The sequence below is a fragment of the Hermetia illucens genome, chromosome 3 (assembly GCF_905115235.1).
Source record: "Hermetia illucens chromosome 3, iHerIll2.2.curated.20191125, whole genome shotgun sequence".
NCBI lineage: Eukaryota > Metazoa > Arthropoda > Insecta > Diptera > Stratiomyidae > Hermetia > Hermetia illucens.
The window spans coordinates 147,751,125-147,771,902 of record NC_051851.1 but is presented as its reverse complement, the minus strand read 5'-3'; the positions used below and the strand labels follow the sequence as shown (position 1 = coordinate 147,771,902).

Below are 20,778 nucleotides of genomic sequence, written 5' to 3'. Positions count from 1 at the left end.
TAGAATTGTCTTTCAAATTAGATCTGCTATGGAAGACAGGAGGGCCTGCATAATCATATTTCTCGGCCTAGAATATAAATCTTTCTGGAGCAATGCATAGCATTTTAGAAGCTATCCCTGCCAAATGTAACTTCCAAGTAAACTACAAAAGCTTGACGTCTCAAGAAAACCATAGGCAGCAGAAATCCCTCAAGGTGGCGTACTGACCCCCTTTGTTATACCTGATAAGCTAGACATTAGCGACGATACCGCAACTCTTAGCTCGCACTCCAATCTCTAAACTGGCACACTTATACTCACCATCGTCTCCATCGGATCAAATGCTGGCTAAAGCATGGACAATAAAAACAACGAAACCATAAGTTGCCAAATTATCATTCTGATCAAGTGATGTTCAAGTTAGCGGTGTCAAAAGCTTCCGGACGCACATGGTGGAAGTATCTCAAAACGATAAATTTGCACTGGGTCGTTGGGAAAAGATCAAAGCTGTAATTAGAGAGTCAACCTTCAGTCTACACGACCTATCTGAACTTCGTCGCGGATTATAGATTTGAAAAAAAGTCCATCGCAGGAAGTTTTTTTTTGGGAGTAGGGTAGGTGAATGCGTTTACGCACAGAGTGTTGGACTCCCGCAACAGCACGCTGGCGGACTACCAACTAAACACCTCCCTGTCATCAGAGAACTAGCCTGGAACCGTTTGACACATTACTTCGGGTTAGCCCTCCCGCTCTCCCGGCTTTGGGAGCTTTCAAGTCAGGGAATTCCTTTCACCAACGGGAGGGGAGGAGAGGAAGGGAGTTGCTGTTAGTTCAGGGAACCCCTTACCATCCGATCCCTCCGCCGGTCGAGTTCAATCTTCTTCGTAATAAGAAGATCCCGAACATAATGCGCAATACGATTCCAGCTGTCAGCGCTCTTTAGCATCCCTCTGACAATGTTGTCTGGAGAGAGCTCCCCTGCGTCTGTATAAAGCTGCTAGCGGAGGCCATCCCACCTCTCGCAAGAGAAAAAGGTGTGTTCAACGTCGTCCGGCAATCCATTACAGAACACACAATCAGGAGATCGCGCCTTCCCAACCTGTTCAGGTAAGACTGAAAACCTCCATGCCCACTTAGGAGTTGGATAAGGAAGTAATCAATCTCACCGTGCGTTCTGTTCAACCATGGGTCTAGATAGCTTTGCGCTCCTTGGCAAGGAGGGCAACGGGGACCACTCCCGCAATCACCATCACAACCGGTTCGGAGACGATGTGATAAGCAGACGCCACTCGCAAAGCTCTTCGCCTCTGCACTTGAGCGAGGCGTTTACGATGCACCTCCTTGTCAAGGGCATCAGCCCATACCTCCGCATCATAGAGAAGAGCGGACTGCGTTGCTCCCATGAGGAGACGTCTTCTAGTTGATATAGGGCCTCGGACACTCGCCATTAGCCGACTCAAGGCCGCGACTCCAGCTGCAGCCCTGTCCGCGGCTGCTTTGATTTGCTCGAAGAAGCTCATCTTCGAGTCGAGCATTAAACCACGGTATTCAATCGCTGGTTTTGACTCTATAGTCAACTCGCCGATCGATATGGGACGCGGTTGAAACCGTGAGCAGTCATCCATCCGTCGCATCAATATGCCAAGTCTGCTTTGCGCCTGTTACGTCCAGCAACAAGTGCTGCAACGTCGTCTGCATAACCGACCAGGCGCGACTCTTCGGGCATATCGAGTCTCAGCAGACTGTCGTAGGAAGCGTTCCAGAGGTCCGGCCCTAGGATGGACCCCTGTGCTACTCCCGACGTGATTTCCATCCTCCTCTGGCCCTTTAGCATCATAGAGCAGGAAGCGATCTTTCAGATAATCCCTCAATATCCGCAAGAGATAGCTTGGCACGTGAAAGGAGTTCTCCAGTGGGCCTAGCATATCTGTCCATCTTACGGAATTGAAGGCATGATGTTATGAGGAGCACTATCCGTCGAGATCGGCGGCTGTGTGCCCCGGATCGATTAAACGCATCTACGACCTCCATAACAGCATCCACTGTAGATTTCCCTGTTCTAAACCCGAACTGCTTTGCAAATAAGTCCCCGGCAGCACGAATCGAGTCTACCCCTTATGAGCTCCTCGAGCACTTTTCCGGCCGTGTCAAGCATACGGCGGTATGCAGACGGGAGCTCCGGGTCTTCTTTACCCTTACTGATCAACGCGAGTCTGGAAAAATGTCCTCCTTCAAGCGCGCGTTGAACACTTCAAGCAGCAATTCTGGCCATTGGCGGAATACCAATTTGGAAACTCCCGCCGGGATGACATCAGGACCTGGCGCCTTCTTGGTTTTCATAGTGAGAACCGCTTCTTCGAGCTCTCTCATTGTGAGAAGGGGGCAATCCACGACGCTTTCCGCGCTATTTACATCAACCCGTACAGGGTGTCTGGGAAACAATGCCCGCACAATGCGGTCTATTTGGTCGGTGCTCAGTATGCAGGGCTTCCGCAGAGCCCCGATTTTCCAGGTGACAAGCTTATAGGCAAGTCCCCACGGGTCCTCATTCATCTCATTAACAAGATTGTGCCAGCTTTGCTTTTATTTTTGTAGCGCTGCAGAGTCGTCTTTTTGCTGATCTATATTGTACCTTTATGGCACATGCCTCCTCGTTGGGGTGCAAATGTTGTGCCAAATGACGAAGCTTATGACACTCCTTCCGTAGGTCGCAATTTCTGCCGTCCACCAGTACATAGAAGGCTTGTCGCGGGGCCTCTCCGGGGCAGGAAGTAGCATGCTATCCTGTTCACATTTTCCGTTCGTTCACAAGCACTTGTTTCCGAAGCTCCATTGTGTTTACGAGGCAACTGTTTCGATTGGGGGCTGCTTACCAAAGGACGAATTCCATTCTCTTCCTTTTCTTGTGACTTCTCCCATTGACCACATTTTATACATAATTTATAGATGCTGCTTTTTCGACACCAGCTAGAGGTGAGCATCTGACTAAGCCCTGCTGACCAAATTGGTGAACTGTTTCCAGAGAGTCCGATAAGCCATTGATATGGGGGGATCTATCAATAACTGCGAAGGAAGAGGATGACGTTAGAAAGTGCCTTCCCCGGGTAAAGAAAAGTTGTGTTATCCTCTTTTACCTCGGTACTCACATAAATATTGCTCAATATACGTGACTGAGTTTAAGTAGCAGTTGGTGGCAACTCCACGTCAACTGGGTTGATATCATTGTTTTTTCCACAGTGTTCACTGGCTGGATTGGTTTGGATGGTGAAACCTTATCGGCTTTGCGGTTCAAATTCATTTGTTGGTGATATCTCGGCGTATATCTCCACCCAGAATATGGTTGAAATTTTGCTGAAGGGTAGGGTTCGTTTCCTTCTCTTCACACATCAGCGCAAATTGGATGAAGTAGCATCCACAACAGGCATTCTTTGTAATCGACGCAGCAACGAATGTCTGAAATCTAAAGTTTACCGGAATATCTTCCACCGTGTCGCCCCCTATTGTTCTGAGTTGGATTGGGCCAGTGAGGAAACATGCAATGATCACATCCGAAATGAGGACCACCGAGTTGGGGCTTCGCCGATAGTAGAGAAAGAATTGTGTCTTTCATGCTATGAATATGTAAGTCGCGCTGACAAAAACTCAATATTGGTCTGAACATCGAAGTCGATGGAAAACGACCAAAAGGTTGTCCGAAACAATGTTGGCTTGATACCCTGGAGGGTGATTTTAGAGCCTCTCCACTTGGACTATTGATTTTGATCCTTGCTACCTTTTCAGAGTGAATTCAAGGAGCTCGATAGTATATCAGCAAAGGAGGAGATCTGCAATGATTAGGAAGGCTTGGTGAAACACAGTTGCTAAGTTGCTTTACTAATCCAGGCAATCCAGCTTATTATCATCTTTCAAAAACCCTTTTTAAATAGAATTCTGCCATAAGACACCTTCCATTTGATCGCTACAAATCAAAGGAAACGTCATGCCTATAATTTATTCATCGAAGCTTTTTGTATCTCGCCTCATATAGTCTTGTGTGATTAACAGGATTGAAACTAAGGATGCATGTCGAGCCTGCAAGGTACTGCTGCTGCTGCACGTCCAATGGAGAAAGCTACCAGCATTTGGTTCACTTTTTCAAAAAACATATTTTTTTAGACGAATTTTTTTTTTATTTAAGAATATTTAGGTCATTAAAACAATGTTCTTAGGTATATTCTACAAACGTACTTCAACAAATTACCTTAAAATGCTAATGAGAAATCCCATCTTACATGTGAAAAAAAAATCTTGAGGCCTTTCAACTGACCGAAGATACATGCACTGAATTCGTTCCAGAAGAAACTGAGAAGATCGTCAAAAGTGATAAATTATGGAAGCGGAATATTGATAAGAATTGAAAATTATAAGGAAAAAAAGCAAAAGGAAAAAGGTGCCCCATATGATAATCGACTTTATTGAATCCCCGACAAAATAAAGCAACCAAACCTTTCAGAAGCCGAACATGTCGACCTTCGGCCATAATTCCATAATGATAATGACGCAGAAGTGATTGGGATTTTTTCTTCATCTTCCTCATCATCTTAATAATTATCTTGTTTTAAATTTTCGTTGCTGATGAATAGTAACAAGATCGGGATTGGTACGTTCCGGGGAAGGCTGTATTAGTATGGATGTATGTGCATATTATGCCCTGTAATCTCGCTGATTTCCAGCAAGTATGTCTAGACAATCGAAACGAATAATAATAGGTTCATTTGGCATTCTTTTGGTTGGTAGGCTGGTTTCTGGCAGGAAAGGGATAACCTTGAGGCTGTTGGTAAAAGGCAGTTATTGTGATTGAAAACGGGAACCAGAAGCTTTTTATTTAATTGTTATGTTGAGAGGCTACTGGCGGTGCATGTGGTAAGTCTATGTTGTGGTTTAACAACAAAGTGAACTAAGTGCGTGCGTTAACAGATAGTTTTGGAACATGCTCTGGAAATTCTAGTCTTGCTCCTTATGCAAATACGTGGAAGTAACATTATAGATTCTGCGAAAACCCTGAGATATAATGTGCTTAATTGGTCATTCACTGCAAGCTATTATGTCTATGATTAAGGCTTTTTTTTTGTAAGAAAAATCTGATTTCAACAAAAAGCAAGAATTTTGTTTTCATCCCTGTTCAGAGAATATTCTACCTTCTTCAGAAATCATACATCGGGAAGCAACCTTACCTTCACTTTTTAAGGTCCTAGATTTTAAGGCTCTACAATATTCCCTTTAAAATTAGGCCCTCGGCTTCTCGTTTTGTTTCCAACCAAGTTTGGTTTATTGAACTTTATCGTCATTCGAAGGAAGAATTCGCACATTAAAAACAGAAACAGAATGTCAAAATCCTTGGCGAAATGTCAAAACCATTCAAAACAGAATGTCAAAATCCTTGGCGGGTATATCCACATATAACTTTCAAAGATCCTTGACCTCGAAAAGGAAAAATTCTTCCACCTGCTTTAAGCCCTATTAACTTTGTTCACCTACTACTTAAAATATGAAGAGCTTGTAGTGACCGGATCTTCTTCAGTAAAGGATCGAATGAACGCATGATTTCGCCCGGCTCGCCGGTGCGTCAACGGCGTTTTCAGTCCAACAGGCGGGCGGATGGACTGATCAAGCGTGAATGGCAAACCCGCCTGACTTTATAGGTAATTCCCTTAAGTTTTTTTCTATAGATTCAAATCAAGGAAAGTAACTGCTTTCCATGATGGTGGCTCAGTTTAGAAGAATTCCGACAAAGGATCACCTACACGAAAGGCTGGAAGTACTGAATTTTTTTAACTACTCAGTAAACATGGGGGAGGGGAGGTCGATGGCGAAGTTTAGCGATTAGACATCGGAAACGGACAGCGAGGTTAGTTGGTGATGAAGCGATGGTGGCTTGCTAAGAAGACCCTGCAGGATGCCCTAAACTTACACGATATGATTTGGAAACCGAGGACAAGCTTCGTATTGGCTAAATTTCAGTGTGAAATTAAATTTCCGGCGGTTCGCGCTTTTGTAAATGAAATCCTTTCGTGGGGAGATATCGGGAACTTCTCACCACTTTGTTATAGAAGTTTGAACAGGATCAGGATCAAGGAGGACTCGATTGTTTTAATCAGAAAAACTCCGGCTTTATCTCTACAGAATTTCGCAAGGATTTATAATCCGTGAGGGAACAATCCAAAGCATCAACGAAGTAATTAGAAAGTAGCCTGAAATTCAGGCTAAATCGAATGGTCTATATGGAATTATATGCATAAAATGATGGTGCACAGACGATTTTTGTGAAGGATCCACTACGTCTTGATGTTCAGTTTTCGCGACTGAATGAAAGGGAAAAGTCCAAAGATTTGAAAAATTTTGAAAAATTAAGAGGCCACGCGGGATCGCTTGTAACTAAATTTCTCTGAACTGCCTTAATTAGCTTTCCGGCTTCGACTCTCTGTTTTTTTTGTGGTTAACCAATCTATACTCCGTGATCTGCGCGCTGACCAGAACCACTCAATCTCGCAGGTAAGGAAACGTGGGTTCTTTCTGAAAACGTGGTAAAGCATGGTGCAAAAAACACCTCATATACTAAGTAAAGTTATTTGAAGCCCTTTAAGTCAACTGAAGATGGATATCTCTAATAATCAGAATATTACAGATTCACGACAGATTTTTTGCAATAGATTATTAGATGCCACAGGATTGCTGGGGGCTCCCTGGGGGGAGGTGGCTCGAGAGGAAGATATCAGGTTATGGATCAAATCAGTTTTTTTTTGGAGTAGGGTAGGTAAATGCATTTACGACACCGAATGTTAGACTCCCGCAACACTACGCTGTCGGACTAACAATTAAACACTTTCCTGTCATAAAAAAAATCGCCTGGAACCGTTTGACACATTACTTCAGGCTAGCCCTCCCGCTCTCCCGGCATTGGGAGCCTCAAGTGAGGAAATCCCTTTCACGAATGCGAGGGGAGGGGGGAAGGGAGTTGTTAGTTCAGGGAACCCCTTACCAATCGATTCCTCCGCCGGTCGAGTTCAATCTTCTTCGCAAGAAGAAGAGCTCGACCATAATGCGCAACACAATTCCGGCTGTTAGCACTCTTCAGTATCTCTCTGATGATGCTGTCTGGAAAGAGCTCGCCTGTGTCTCCATAAAGCTGCTGACGAAAGCCGTCCCCCTCTTGCAAGAGAAAAAGGTATGTTCAGCGTCGTCCGTCCGTTGCAGAACACATAATCAGTAGATCGCGCCTTCTCAATCCTGTGCAGATAAGACTGAAAACCTTCATGTTCACTTAAAAGTTGGAAAAGGAAGTAATTGATTCCATCGTGTGTTCGGTTCAGCCACGGGTCTAAATTGTTGGTGAGCCGCCAAGTCTTCTTTGCGCCTGTTCAACAGTGCGTCAGGCAACAAGTGCGGCAACGTCGTCTGCATAACGGACCAGGCACGACTCTTCGGGCATATCGAGTCTCAGCAGACTATCATAGGGTCATAGGCGTCCCAGAGACCCCGCCCTAGGAAGGATTCTTGTGCTACTCCTGACGTGATTTCCATCCTCCTCTGGCTCTCTCGCATCTCGTAGAGCAAAGAGCGGTCTTTCAGATAATCCCTCAATATCCGCAAGAGATTAGCATGGCATGAGGAATGTGCCTAGCATATCTGTCCATCAAGCGTTATGTGGAGCACTATCCGTCGAGATCAGCGGCTGTGTGCTCGATAATAGCATTCACTGTGGACCTCTCTGTTCTGAACCCGAACTACCTTGGGGATAAGTCCCCGGCAGCGCGGATCGCTTCAGCGAGTCTTTTCCTGATGAGCTTCTCCAGCATTTTTCCGGCCGTGTCAAGCATACACAGCGGTCAATATGCAGACGGGAGCTCCAAAAATGGGAAAAAGGTGCATACCTCTAATAATCAGAATATTAACAATTCACGACAATTGGTGATTGTAATATATTATTAGATGCCACACAATTGCTGGGGGCTGCCGGGAGGGAGCTGGCTCAAGAGGCAGATATCGGGTCATGAATCAAAAAAGGTTTAAAAGGCTGGAATGGACGGTTCATTTGATCCGAATAGACGAAAAAGGCTCCGCCCGGAAAGTAGTGTCAGAATGCCGAGTATATGGAGCGAGCAATGAGTGGGGAACAGAACTTTTCAATTGGATTATATCTAAACCGGTCGCAGATTGCCACGCCAGTGATTATGATTATAATAAGATGCAATCAATAGGCTCTCTAAATAAATGGAAAGATGGACTTGTCTATGTGCCGGCCAAATCAATGCAACAATCTGTAACAGGACATTCAAGGCGTAACTGCTTGTGCGTCTTAGCTACATGCAAACAAGGTAGGGCAGATTTTCATTTCATATGATGATGCATATCGCATTAACCACGTTTATGTACTGTCACTTTGACTCTGTTTCTGTCTGTAGCTCTACCTACCGTATCCTGACTTACCTATTGTTCTCCAACCAACTAATTAGCTTCATTTAACTAAAAAATAGATCCTTCGTTACCGAGAAATGCATAATAAAATCACAGTCACCGTCTTCTTTGATATGTGACCTATTCACTACCAATTATGGCATTATGTTTGAATATTCACAGTCACTTTGTTTGCTCACTGTAGTAGCTTTTTGTCTGGAAATCGTGGAAGATCAGGTAGATCTGAACTCGTGATTAACAATAGCGATCCATTGAATCACTCTGGCGAATATTTGCGTGATATAGTAGCAGCAGCGCCGATATAACATTTATGAACCCCAAAATTGATGATATAGTTACTCTTTCAAATTCAAGCCGTTGCGGAGAACAGCTCGCTCCATGTACTCGAGGAGGGTGAAGTGGCTCTTGCTACAAAACCTCACCAAAGTTTATCTAGATCCTGAGAGCATATGCCAGGAAAATTCTTGGGTTATGTGCTCTAAACCCAGTTATTTGTGGTTGGTCCCCTGGGAGTTTTTAGGTGCTTCTGGTTGTGTTAATATCGCAGAGGGCCTTGCGGACTCCATAGAGAGAAAGAGAGACAATTGCGCCTTACGTTCGGGACCGTACCCGAGTGGGCAGAAGTGTTAGATATGCCCCGCATCTACTGATATGAATACTGAGCGAATACCTATTCACTACAACACTAGCGTACTCAGTATAAACGTGGGAGATACTCACGTTGAATGTCCCAAGCGAATTTAGTGATATTTATTCCTGAGCGTTTTGTTTGATACACCAATTGTTCCACACATACTTTTTTCTCACTTTTTGAAATAACAAATGTGCATGAAATTATTATTATTATCAGGTAAAATCGTACGCCAAGATCACGCCCATTGCCTTTTCTTCGCAAATGAAGGCATAGTGTGGTCATTGCTTCCTCCGAGGGAAAAAAATGTAAACCCCGAACATTATAAAGGCATACCGTGAGAACATACAGGAAGAAAGTTCCCTCTTTAATAAAACTACGCTTCATCTTGCGCAAAAAAGGTTCCTGTCCGTCTTTGATATAGTGGCCCTTGTCGGAGAATGACGGATATTAAATGGTATCACCCTTCCGAACCACACGCGCATAGTTTTTGAAATGAACATGAGCTTATTTACAATGGCTTCATTTTGAAATCCAGGGAAAACTGACAAAGTATCCCTTGGGAAACCGGTACCCAGATGATAACCATTTGCACAATAGAGCTTTCTAGGAAAGCCTCACTCAAGTAGATCAAAGAAAAGTACCATGATGGTATCTAGATTTTGCTGAGGGAATTCTCAAAGCTACAAAAAAACTCATTAAGCCATGAAGCAGAGCCAAACGATCATGGTGGGACTTCACTAAGAAACGAGCATATTCGTGCTATTTTAGAAATTAATCAAATCCTCGTTAACGAACGATGTTGGCAACTTGATACCTCACGCTTTTAGAAAGGGTAACGTTAGGAATGAAAGTAACCTGACAGGACGTGAAATTTGCTTATAAGCGCTAGCAAACTCCACTTAGATGGACACGAACATTTTCCGATAGGTCAACCTGGAAGGATTAGTAAGTCAGTTCGTGAGGACTGTGTACATTCTTAAGTGGTATTGTTGAATTCCGCTCTCATCGTGCCCCTTAATTTACTAGGTTTGTGTCCGGATGCTTAGAGGTCAATCGGTAACAGAAGCTCGCTGTACAAATCTTGCCGGTCGCATAGGTCTCCCGGCTTCTCTTCTAACACACAAATCATAGCTAGTCGACGTTGGCAAACTTTGTGAAAAAACCCTGACTTTTATTTGATATCCTCACCACGATAAGGAAATCATTCAACTATGCATAACAATTATTGGCAATGATGCATCATCAAACACAAACAGTGTCACCGCCTTCAACTCTTCTATGCCCAGTTGAGATGCCTAGACTGAAACCATCTATCAGACTCCTCAGTATCTCCAACGTCCAACCAGTTGCTCATAATGCCAGCAATAGTATAGGGAGCGAACGAAATTAAATATATATTTTGTATCAGGATAGGCGTCAGAGCCTCAAGCAATATAAATAATATTCTCTGAACACAGTGTATGTAAAGACGGAAAAAAATAAACAGTTCAACCACGTACCGCCTTTCATATTTGTGCAAAAACTGTCAAATTGTTTCTTCTTCGCCAGAAAGAATAGTCAAATAAGTGTGCACCATTGGCAGAAATATGAGAGCCTATACTGTGGCAATTATATCGTTTGAGGTCTGCTTGTGACAATACACATATCGCCGTAGAAAATCCTGAAGTTTGGGGAAGTGACGAAAAGTTACATAGTAAAGGAAGGCTTAGTTAGAGGTTGCATTCTAATCTTGGAACCGAAACGGTATTTGATAGTACACTAGCCCCACACCAGCCAGTTTCTCTTTCATGTGCTACATTGACCAGAACAGCCCTAAAAGGATACTTCTGGCTATTATATATTAATGCGATCACCTTTCTCAAACAAAGACAGCAAAACAGCAAAGTAGTACTGAATGCACTATGAGAGTGTCGAACGAAGTGATCTCTTTTCGGGAGGCTCTTCTTTAAACCTACTAAATGCTATTGGAGCCGCTACGAGACCGTTGCCAAAGTCTATTCGTGGATTTTGATAGCCACCATGAAGATATATGTATCTATTTCATCAAGCCGAACGGTTGGCCATTCCTTAACGGAATATATTGTGGCCAAATTACACCCTGGCTTGACACCCGACGTATAGAGGTATATTTTATATTTTTCGGTCAAACCTCGCCAGTTTTTCAAGTTATTATGATGGTTCAACCCTCGTGATTGACTTTAGTCGATCTAAAGGGCTCACTTTGACGATTCCTGATATCATTGTACAGGAATGCCGCTATAGACACTACAGAATACAGGAATTGTCAGCTTTATCTAGAGAAAATAAACCGTCCTAAGGTCTATATTCAACCGTACCGTAGAACCATATATGTATCTTTGGGAACTATTTCATATTTTAAATATTTACTAGCTTCTGTCAAATAATGTCCTTCATCTAGAATAGTAGTAAATTCACATCGTTTTGGATAAAGCTACCGTACGTGGGATCTTTCAGTGTAGATGACTGTTCACACACTTTCGATTCCAAATACTAATAGTCTTCTACTTGTAGATGACCCTAAGTTTCTTCAATGTAGCATTAAATGGAAAGTATCTGACCAACGCTTTGCTTTCAGCAAAATCCTCGGGAACAATGCCATTTACCAATATTTGCGACCTTTTCGATTCCAAATTGATTTTATTCAATTTACGTTGATCATGCCTCTAGTCATTAGTCTAAATATTTTGAAACTTAACACATCTTAAGATACTCACGTGTTCGTCCACCGAGTAAGTCAGCTCGCCATCGTCATATAACACAAACCACCTTCGCTGCCATCGCTAAAAGTAGAAATTAATGAAAAAAAAAGATTAATTGTAATTTCAATGTAACAAACTAGCTGGAAGTAAAATACTAGCCACATGTGAATTCTGTTGTGAAGCACATATGGATCCATAAGCGTATTTGGGCACATATGAGAGTCGGATATGTTTTTTCAGTTGCTCGTGAAAGGGTAAGTCAGATTAAGATTTTGTGCCTATTTTGGGAGTGGGTTGAAATAAATTAGCACAAGTCACATCCTATGGAATTTTAAATTTTCTTCGTCGAAGAAAATAGGTTACCTGGCGTGGTAACAGAATGGCCAAAATAAGAGAACTCAGAAAATCTGGGTCATCGCCACCAATAAGCCTTCTCCTCTGTCAACTCTGAGTTCCAATTGTCATTACAATCTCAACCTCGTTACGGGAATTTAAGGTTTTCGATCAACCGTGTTCGTCAATGTCGATCATGGTACCCTCAGGGGAGTGGTGAGGCGCCCTGGACGAAACTTTCACGTTTTTGAAAAATTGGAAACAGCACAAAAGGTGCGGTCCGTGTACCAACAAATTGGAGACAGTTTCTCTCAATTGGTCCGATCCGTTATCAGGTGAAGACTGACTATTCATTTATCTATTTATTGTCTGTGCCTTATCGTTATGCCTTATTGTGAGATACAAACGATTCTGTGTGACCATGGTAGAGTGTTTTTTGAATAACCCAGCAACCGCAGGACGTGGTAGTTTGGAAGGAAAATTTTGGCGAAAATATAGCTAAACGGGCCACAGTAAGCAATGTGAACTCAACAACCGTACCAGGGCCCATATCAGGCGACTAATGCAACATTACAGTACCATCGATCGACCAAAATCTGGTCACACGATGGCTGACAACATTGCAGTGAACCTGCACTCGGGAGAGAGTTTCCGAAAATCAACCGAGATCTTGTACCAATGAAATCCGGTGGACAAGTTAGTTTTCTTGATCTTTACAAGGCAGGACTTCAGCGATAGGAGCTGTATTAGTCCTAGTATAGAGTCTTAGACGACTCCAGTGGAAGGCGATGTGGTATGTTATGTTAGTATATGTGGGGCAATCCATGATGTTGATAGAGAGTTTAAAGAGTAGGACTTTTCGTTAGGTAAGGCCACTTAAAAGAAGATAAAGGACATGCTGGAAGTTTTTCTTAAAAAAGAAGGATCGAGTGAATGGATGATATCCAGTGTCCTCACTGGTCTAGCCAAAAACCAGATGGAGATCAAAAATTCATGACATCATCTTAGTGAAATAAGTATCCTGCGCTGGCACAAAGGAAGTCATGGGATTAGTAAAGTTACGCGATGCGTCATATGATGGATATGGTGGTGTCTTACATAGTCGTAGTAGGCCCAAAAAGGGTTTTGACGTATGACTAATTGCAGCTTGAGAGAAAGTTGCGTCCCTTAAGAGGCGAATAAATCAAGATACCAAAGTATGTACTATCCAACAGCTTGAACTGGAGAGCATAGAGCTTAAGGTAGAACTGCTTAGTGACATACGAAATACTCTAAGTGATACTTCATAAAATTCACGACTTACTCCAATTCTAAGCGAGCTTTCTATTAGATATACAGGCAAAAACCTAGTGAAAATTCCTGTTAGGAGTTTATGAAGCTCAGTTGTGAACCGGAATGGGTGAGAAGGTACGAACTCGAGAAACGAAGGGCCATAACAAGGAAGGAAGTTAGATAAAATCGACCACATGTTGAGAGAATGAGGCTAAAATTTCAGTTAGGGCTAAATTTCAGACAGTTCAAATTGACTTTCGAAAGTTGTCCTTAGTGGGGATAACATCGGAGTTGAGAACAGTGATTTGCGCATTAAAACCAAGAGCATGATAACGAGCATCAAGAGCGATGTAAGGAGGAGCACAGGAAAGGAAAGCAAGAAACAGACAGGCTGCGGAAAATCAGCTTCAGATTGTGAGGAAAACCATACACTTGACATTGAATTTAACAGTGATTATAACCACACCAGAATTTGCCCTAAAAAAGTCAGGCAGAGGTGCGTTTGAGGACCTCTGATTTTGAAATTTTATATTCTAGGTTTTAGAAAAATAAATGATGTATATATGAGTGCCATTAATTAACGATTGATTTATGGTGATAATATCTGGTGAAAATCCTGCGACCAAGGAAGGTAGAACAGCGGCGTCAAGTTCGTGAGGTTATCTTAAACGGCCGGCGGCGAGCTTCCTCAAAACTAAACCAAGCATTAGTTTCAAGTGATTGTTAATCAATGACAGTGCCTGAACACTGAAATGTTCTTCAGCTCAACTTAGGGAAGCACAAATATTTGTAAGAGACTCCAGGCTCCAATATTGCCTCGTGCGCGACAGGACGATTCGGGCGAACATTTCCGGGAGCGATAACATTTTATTTAGCCATTATATTTTATGCTCCTCTTTAAGGCTTTTTCTTCCTTTCCCGTCTATTTCCCAAGTTTGCGAAACGACAGAAAACCCAAGAATAATATGGCACTTAACTTTCCGAGATGTATATCGAAGTTCAGAGAAACCGCAAATATTAGGTTGTTGCAAATGAAATGTCGGATTTTTCAATGAAGTGAAGTTAGTTATGATTTTAATGTTTAAAACTGCCGCAAGGTGACTCTGGTGGTATGGGATAATTGAGTATAAATAGTCGTTCGTTCGATCAAGGAGTCATTTCAGTTTCAATCGTCATTGAAGTTCCAAGTAAAACTCAAAGAAAAAAGCATGGAAGGGAGTCAAAAACGTCTACTTTTTCTATATGAATTTAAACTTGGTCACAACGCAGCGGAGGCAACCAGAAACATTTGCAGAGCATTTGGAGCTGACGCAGCAAACGAACGAACGACACAGCGGTGGTTCGAAAAATTCCGATCAGGCGACATGACCCTCCAAAGTGAACCTCGTGGACACCTAGGACCATCGATCGACAACGACGAGTTGCGTTTGATAGTGGAATCTGATCCCCGATCATCGATTCGTGACATTGCAGAGAAAATAGGCGTACACTATTCGACAGTATCTCGGCACTTACAACAGCTTGGAAAGGTGAAGAAGCTTGATAAGTCGGTTCCGCATGAACTCGACGAGCAAAACATGGCGCTGCGAATGGAAATATCCAGTTCTCTACTCAACCGCAACAGGAACAATCCCTTTTTGCGCAGAATAGTGACATGCGATGAAAAGTAGATATTGTACGACAACCGTCGCAGATCAGCGCAATGGCTAGATGCCGATCAGCCTCCACAACACATGCCAAAACCGAGCCTTCACCCGAAGAAGGTAATGGTAACTGTTTGGTGGTCTGCATCTGGAATTATTCATTATTCGTTTTTGGAGCGTGGTGAAACAATTAATGCAGAAAAATATTGTGCCCAACTTGATGAAATGCACGAGAAATTACGTGTTCAGCGGCCTAGATTGGTCAACAGAGATGGAGTGATACTGCTCCATGATAACGCCCGACCTCATGTTTCCAGAATGACGGTCCAAAAATTAAATGAATTACGATATGAGACTCTTCCTCATCCACCATATTCACCCGACCTCTCGCCAACCGACTACCACTTTTTTAAGCATTTGGCGGGGAAACAATTCAGCAATGAAGTAGCTGTCAAAAGTGCCTTTGAAGAATTTCTTAGCTCTAGAAACCCAGACTTTTACGAAACTGGAATAAATGCCCTTGTATCTCGTTGGGAGAAATGCATTGAAGCTGCTGGTTCTTATTTTGACTAATAAAATTAATTTTCATTAAAGTTATAGTTTTTTGAAATTTTACTCAAATATCCGACATTTCATTTGCAACAACCTAATAATAACGATTTCGCATATTGCATAACAAAAGAACTTGCAAGTGGTCGCAAATCGTTCGATGGTCTTATGAGGGATTCTAAGGGTCGACTCCTCATCCACAATCGTGTGCAGCTTAGCATGTGAAGAGAACATTGAGAACACCATGAGTTTCAATTGTATAATATATAGTGAGGCTGCACCAGTCGTGGATGAAATCGCTAGTCATCACTATCAGGTTAGTAAGCAGTATACCCACAGCGACTACTAGGCCATCTTTCTAGACACTCCAAACGGAAGAAGCGGCAATCGAAAACACGCGGGTAGTAAAAGGAAGCCAGGATGACTGGCTAGTCTACAGGGACTTAAAAAGATGTCATGGTCCGAGGTAACAGCTGTGGTGGGTTCACTTAACATATATGAGAGACTGTAATTTTCGATGGCAATGCTGCAACCGAAAATCTAATAATTGGTCATTCCACCTGCAACTATCGAGGTTGAGATCATCGTGCTCACGAGCAAGGACGAGGAACACCAAAATTTGCGAAGTAAATTCAAGAAAACCTTACGGTAAAGCAAATTGGGCCTAATTAAGAAGATAAGTTGGAAAAAATCACCTCAAGTGAAGTGCCCGCGTCAATTGTTCAAAATATTTACAATCCTATTGCTCCAGCAGGAGGAGTGTGGATGCCGAAGTTACTGAGGAGGAACTGTTGATATATTAGCAATAAGAAAGTTCCGTGATTGGGCAAAATTCCGGGCAAGGCTTCGAAATTGACTGCTAAGAACGGTCACAATTGTGCATTATCTAAGGAGTATACACCACCCACTTGAAGACGCAGAAGTTAATTCTGTCATTGCAGCCCCAAATACAACGTGACGTGGCTTTTCCATATAGTCCAGTCTATTTTTAGACACCTAAACGAGTTTGTGTAGATCAGAGTTCTCCCTGCGAAGTAATATTTCACGATGGTCCGCCGGGAAAGTGAGCGGAATAATAGGAGTGATTCCCATCGGTGCGAATGCCACACACTCCTGCAACCTGGCGCAGCAACGTCTTTCTAAGATTTCTATTTTAATCCACAAAAAAGTCTTCGTTAACACTTTTCTCCGCCTTGTAGTCGGTGATCTCTGACCTGACCACGAAGAGCTGAGGCGTATGGCATGGATGAAAATAGCAGTGGATAGGTCACATTTTAAGAAAGAGCGTCAAGTCCATTGCTGGCTTTGCCATGTAGGGGAATACACAATTCCACAAAAGTTGACGAGTGGGGCAGTAATGGAGAAGTATAAAGTTCTCACGGATAACCTGGAGAAAGCTGCCAAATTGACAATGGCCCGTAGGCAAGGTGAGAACCCCATGCTCCACTTGAGAGATATTGGCCATTATATATATTTGATTAGTGGTACTCAGCGGCTGGTGGACCAGAACAACTTTTCTGGATAGTGTGGCCCTGGGCATCTCAAGAGACTTCACACGATAGATTTTATTATGATTGGCTTTTGCTAATAAAAGATCGAAGTCTAATAGTCACTCATCCTTTGATCAGCCCACTATCAAGCGTAGGTAATTTAGGCCGATACACTATTGCAACTGTTGAAGTTACTTTCAACTTTTGCCGAGTAATCAAAAGATCATTAATCCAAGATATTCTCCTACGCAAATGGTTTTTCTTTTGATTTTCGCACTAAAACCTGCACCTTTTTTCTAGCAAACTAAACTTCTATCAGGCAAAACCGTGACACAATTTCCTATCGATATGTATGCGATTCAATAATATCTTTTCGCCGTTTTATTGTACTCACATATGCTTGAATGTATATTCTGGGCTATCCACTTGAAAATTAAATAAAAAATCTTCTATCCAAGGTCCAAATAAGTAGAAGTGGCACATCTGTTTCCATAATACATGCCACTCTATACAGTCCCCATAAAAGATACATTCGAGTACAAAGTATCTAACATACTTACTAGCATTTATACGCCTGAATCGCGCACCATACAGATAAATTTCGTTCCAAGATAATGATCACTTTGAGGTAAATTGTCGTAATAATTACATAAATTAAGAAAAGCGACGCTGGTTGCCTGTCGATCAAAACATTTCTATTTCATTGGACTCTCCAGTAAAAAGGTTTTTTTGTGCCATGTTTTTTCCATTTCAGTTTCATTCTAGGAGATACCGCTCACCAGTACAGCGTACTGGTATGCCCTAAGGGGATGTAATGTAATTGAATCTTGCCGTAATAAGATAATTGGCTGAAGGTACAACTTCATTTACCAATTTTTCAAGATTTTGCCTAAGATGAATATGTGAGGAAAGTATTCCGTGGTGACCTTCGTAATTCAGAAAAAGACCCGTGAAATAGTAACAATGATTGGGTTTACTAAATAAAGAATTTCAACCCAGAAAACGAATAATGTTTTTCCAATTTATTACATCCAAAAAATTAGGCCATGACCTGACCGATTTCTTTGGAAATTGATTTAGAAGTTGAGCCATTTCCATTGAGTTGCCGAAATGGAGTGCATATAAATTGGTGTTGGCTCTACAGAACTAAAGTTATTGCTGGATCGACTTTTTATTGACCAAAGCTGCCGAATCTCTGAATTTCTAGATGGTGTGGAAAAAACAATCGTCTTGGGTAATCGATCATTCCAATCTAATCGATTCTGAAAGCTACAAACTATTTTTATGACCACAATCGCTTCGGAGATTTATTGTCGACTGAAACAAAAGTCAGAAGCGTGGAGTGGGCCAAGGGAGGGTTCACTTCTTCAATACCAAGTTCCCAACTTTCCTATGTCGCTGAGAGAGAGAACTGCAAGCACTTGTGTTGAGATTTTGGCAAAGATACAACCTTAAAAGATATTTTCACATTCACACCAATTAAATTTTCCATTTGGTTCTGGAAAACATAAATTTGGATACGATCTAATTGCCAAATATCTGCAACGGGTGAATTACTGAATCTAACAAATTGCTCGAGACCATTATAAATTTACTGACACAGAATTCAATCTTTCAAAAGGTGGAGATTGTATCCAATTTCTGTTTTTCGACTTCTTCCATATATTCAGCATGAAATGAGTCAAAAAAGGCAAAAATTGAACACGCAAGGGAAGTATAAATTTGATGTTGAGTTTATGTGGGCTCATGTTTTATGCTAATCAGAAGTTACGTCTCCTTGTCTCCCAATTTCAGAGAATTTGTAAAGAATTAAAGTTTGTGGGTGTTTCGAGCATTCAATGAACAATCGAAAGTAGATACAAAGTGACGCAAGTCAGGGGAATCTAGGTTGGACGTGAATTTGGGCTAAAAGTATTAATCTCAATGAAACGGTATCTATTTATCGAGAGATGCTGGTTATGCCAAGTTTAGGTTGTTATGTTTCCTGACATTTTCCATGAACAGAGAGAAATTTATATGGTTTATATACTGCAAGAGTGGTGACGGCTTGAGAAACAAATGCAATCTAAAGGATTTATGAGAGTATCTGCCCATTAACTCGCAACGGTACATGGGTTTTGTCATCACAATCGAAGCCTCACCATGTAGGACTTCTGTCAAAATTAATCAGAATTCAGGTTTACCGTTCGTACTATTGATTATGTTGGGTATCTAAAATGTTGTCCGGATAACTGAGTGGTTAGAGCGCAAGGCTGTCGTACGGAAGATCGCGGTTCAAATCTCGCTGGTGGCAGTGGGATTTGTATCGTGATTTGACGTCGGACACCAGTCAACTCAGCTGTGAATGAGTACCTGAGTCAAATCAGGGTAATAATCTCGGTCGAGTGCAATGCTGACCACATTGCCTCCTAGTGTACCGTTACGGTCTTGAATGAAGTCCCCTAACACACTTCAAGGCCCTGATCCAACATGGATTGTTGCGCCAACGATTATTATTATTATATCTAAAATACTCGGTTCAGCTCCCATAGCATCTACAGTGCGACCCCAAGGTATTAAGGCCGGTATGACCATTTGGGATGGGGTGCAAAGTGTTGGAATTACGTCCACCAACTGGCATAGGTTTCATCAAGGACGATCCACCGAATTTTCGACGAAGAAAAGTACGTCATAAACGAGGAACGCTAAGGTGACAATTTCTGAGAGACTATAGGTCTTCCAAACGTTACTGCTGCTGGCTGCTGAGTATCACATAAACCTCTGCTGCGTCTAGTAACCACCAACCCTGTTTCTTCTATGTTAGCCACAACTCCCATTCGTAACATACCGGTTTAACCGATTTAACAGACTGCCGCGGAAATATAGAAATAACGACTTATCGCGTCGGAAATAGATGCTAGTTGGGAAACTAACCTGATGATGTACCTCTGCCATTACCGCTCTGGGGACGTTAATAGTTATATAGAGTGCAATGTCAATACCAAGCTTAGCTAGATTTGGTATTCCCTAACAAGGGTGGCTCTTGCATGGTAGGATTGTGACCGAAAGTTTTCGCTTACTCGTCCTAGAGAGAAAACTGCATTCATACGCGTTCCGCGGTGACAAAACAAGAAGCTATACTTTTGGTTGGTTGATGGTTAGCATGCTATCTAGGATGGTGCCCCGAAGACCTTCTACTAACTCTTGCCACCAAAATTGAAGTCTACCTTCAGCAAAGCACTTTAAGATAAACGCTTGCTTATTGCTTTGACAGTCAGGATGAAGGCTTATAGACTTCAATTTTTGTGGTTGCTGAGATCAAACAAGGAAAAACCATGACAGATCTCGCTTTCATCCTATACTCTTTAAGGCCTCAGCGATTTTTAAGGCGTGTATGTTCCAATTGTTGCTTTCTCACGCATTAACACTCCAGATGTTGCGGAAGCTCCCAGAAAACTGAAACTGATTCATAGGTTTCTGAATTCCAAAAAATTAAATTCAGAGCGATTTAGTACTACCTGATGGATTGTTAGGTATTAGCTTTTTTGTCTTGAAGGGTCCAACGGATTTTAATCCCTTACTTGACTCTCGTAAAAACACTTAGTTATTCTATTGACAAATTTCGGACGCATTTAGGAGCATTGAAAGCATTGTTTTAGCGGCCTTTTCCCCCCAACTGTTATACAAAACGGTGGGTTGTTTCGCAGGTTTTCGTTTTGTTCACG

At 42.2% G+C, this 20,778-nt stretch overlaps 1 protein-coding gene across 4 annotated transcripts in view; it reads right to left on the bottom strand.

Moving 5' to 3' along the window:
* Window positions 1–20,778, bottom strand: part of LOC119650642 (protein outspread) — a 466,010-nt gene that overhangs the window by 150,413 nt on the left and 294,819 nt on the right. For all 4 annotated transcript variants that reach the window (XM_038053565.1, XM_038053567.1, XM_038053566.1 and 1 more), the window contains one exon: window positions 11,803–11,868. In XM_038053565.1, coding sequence (XP_037909493.1) covers window positions 11,803–11,868 — 66 coding nt within the window. The remainder of the gene's footprint in view (window positions 1–11,802; window positions 11,869–20,778) is intronic.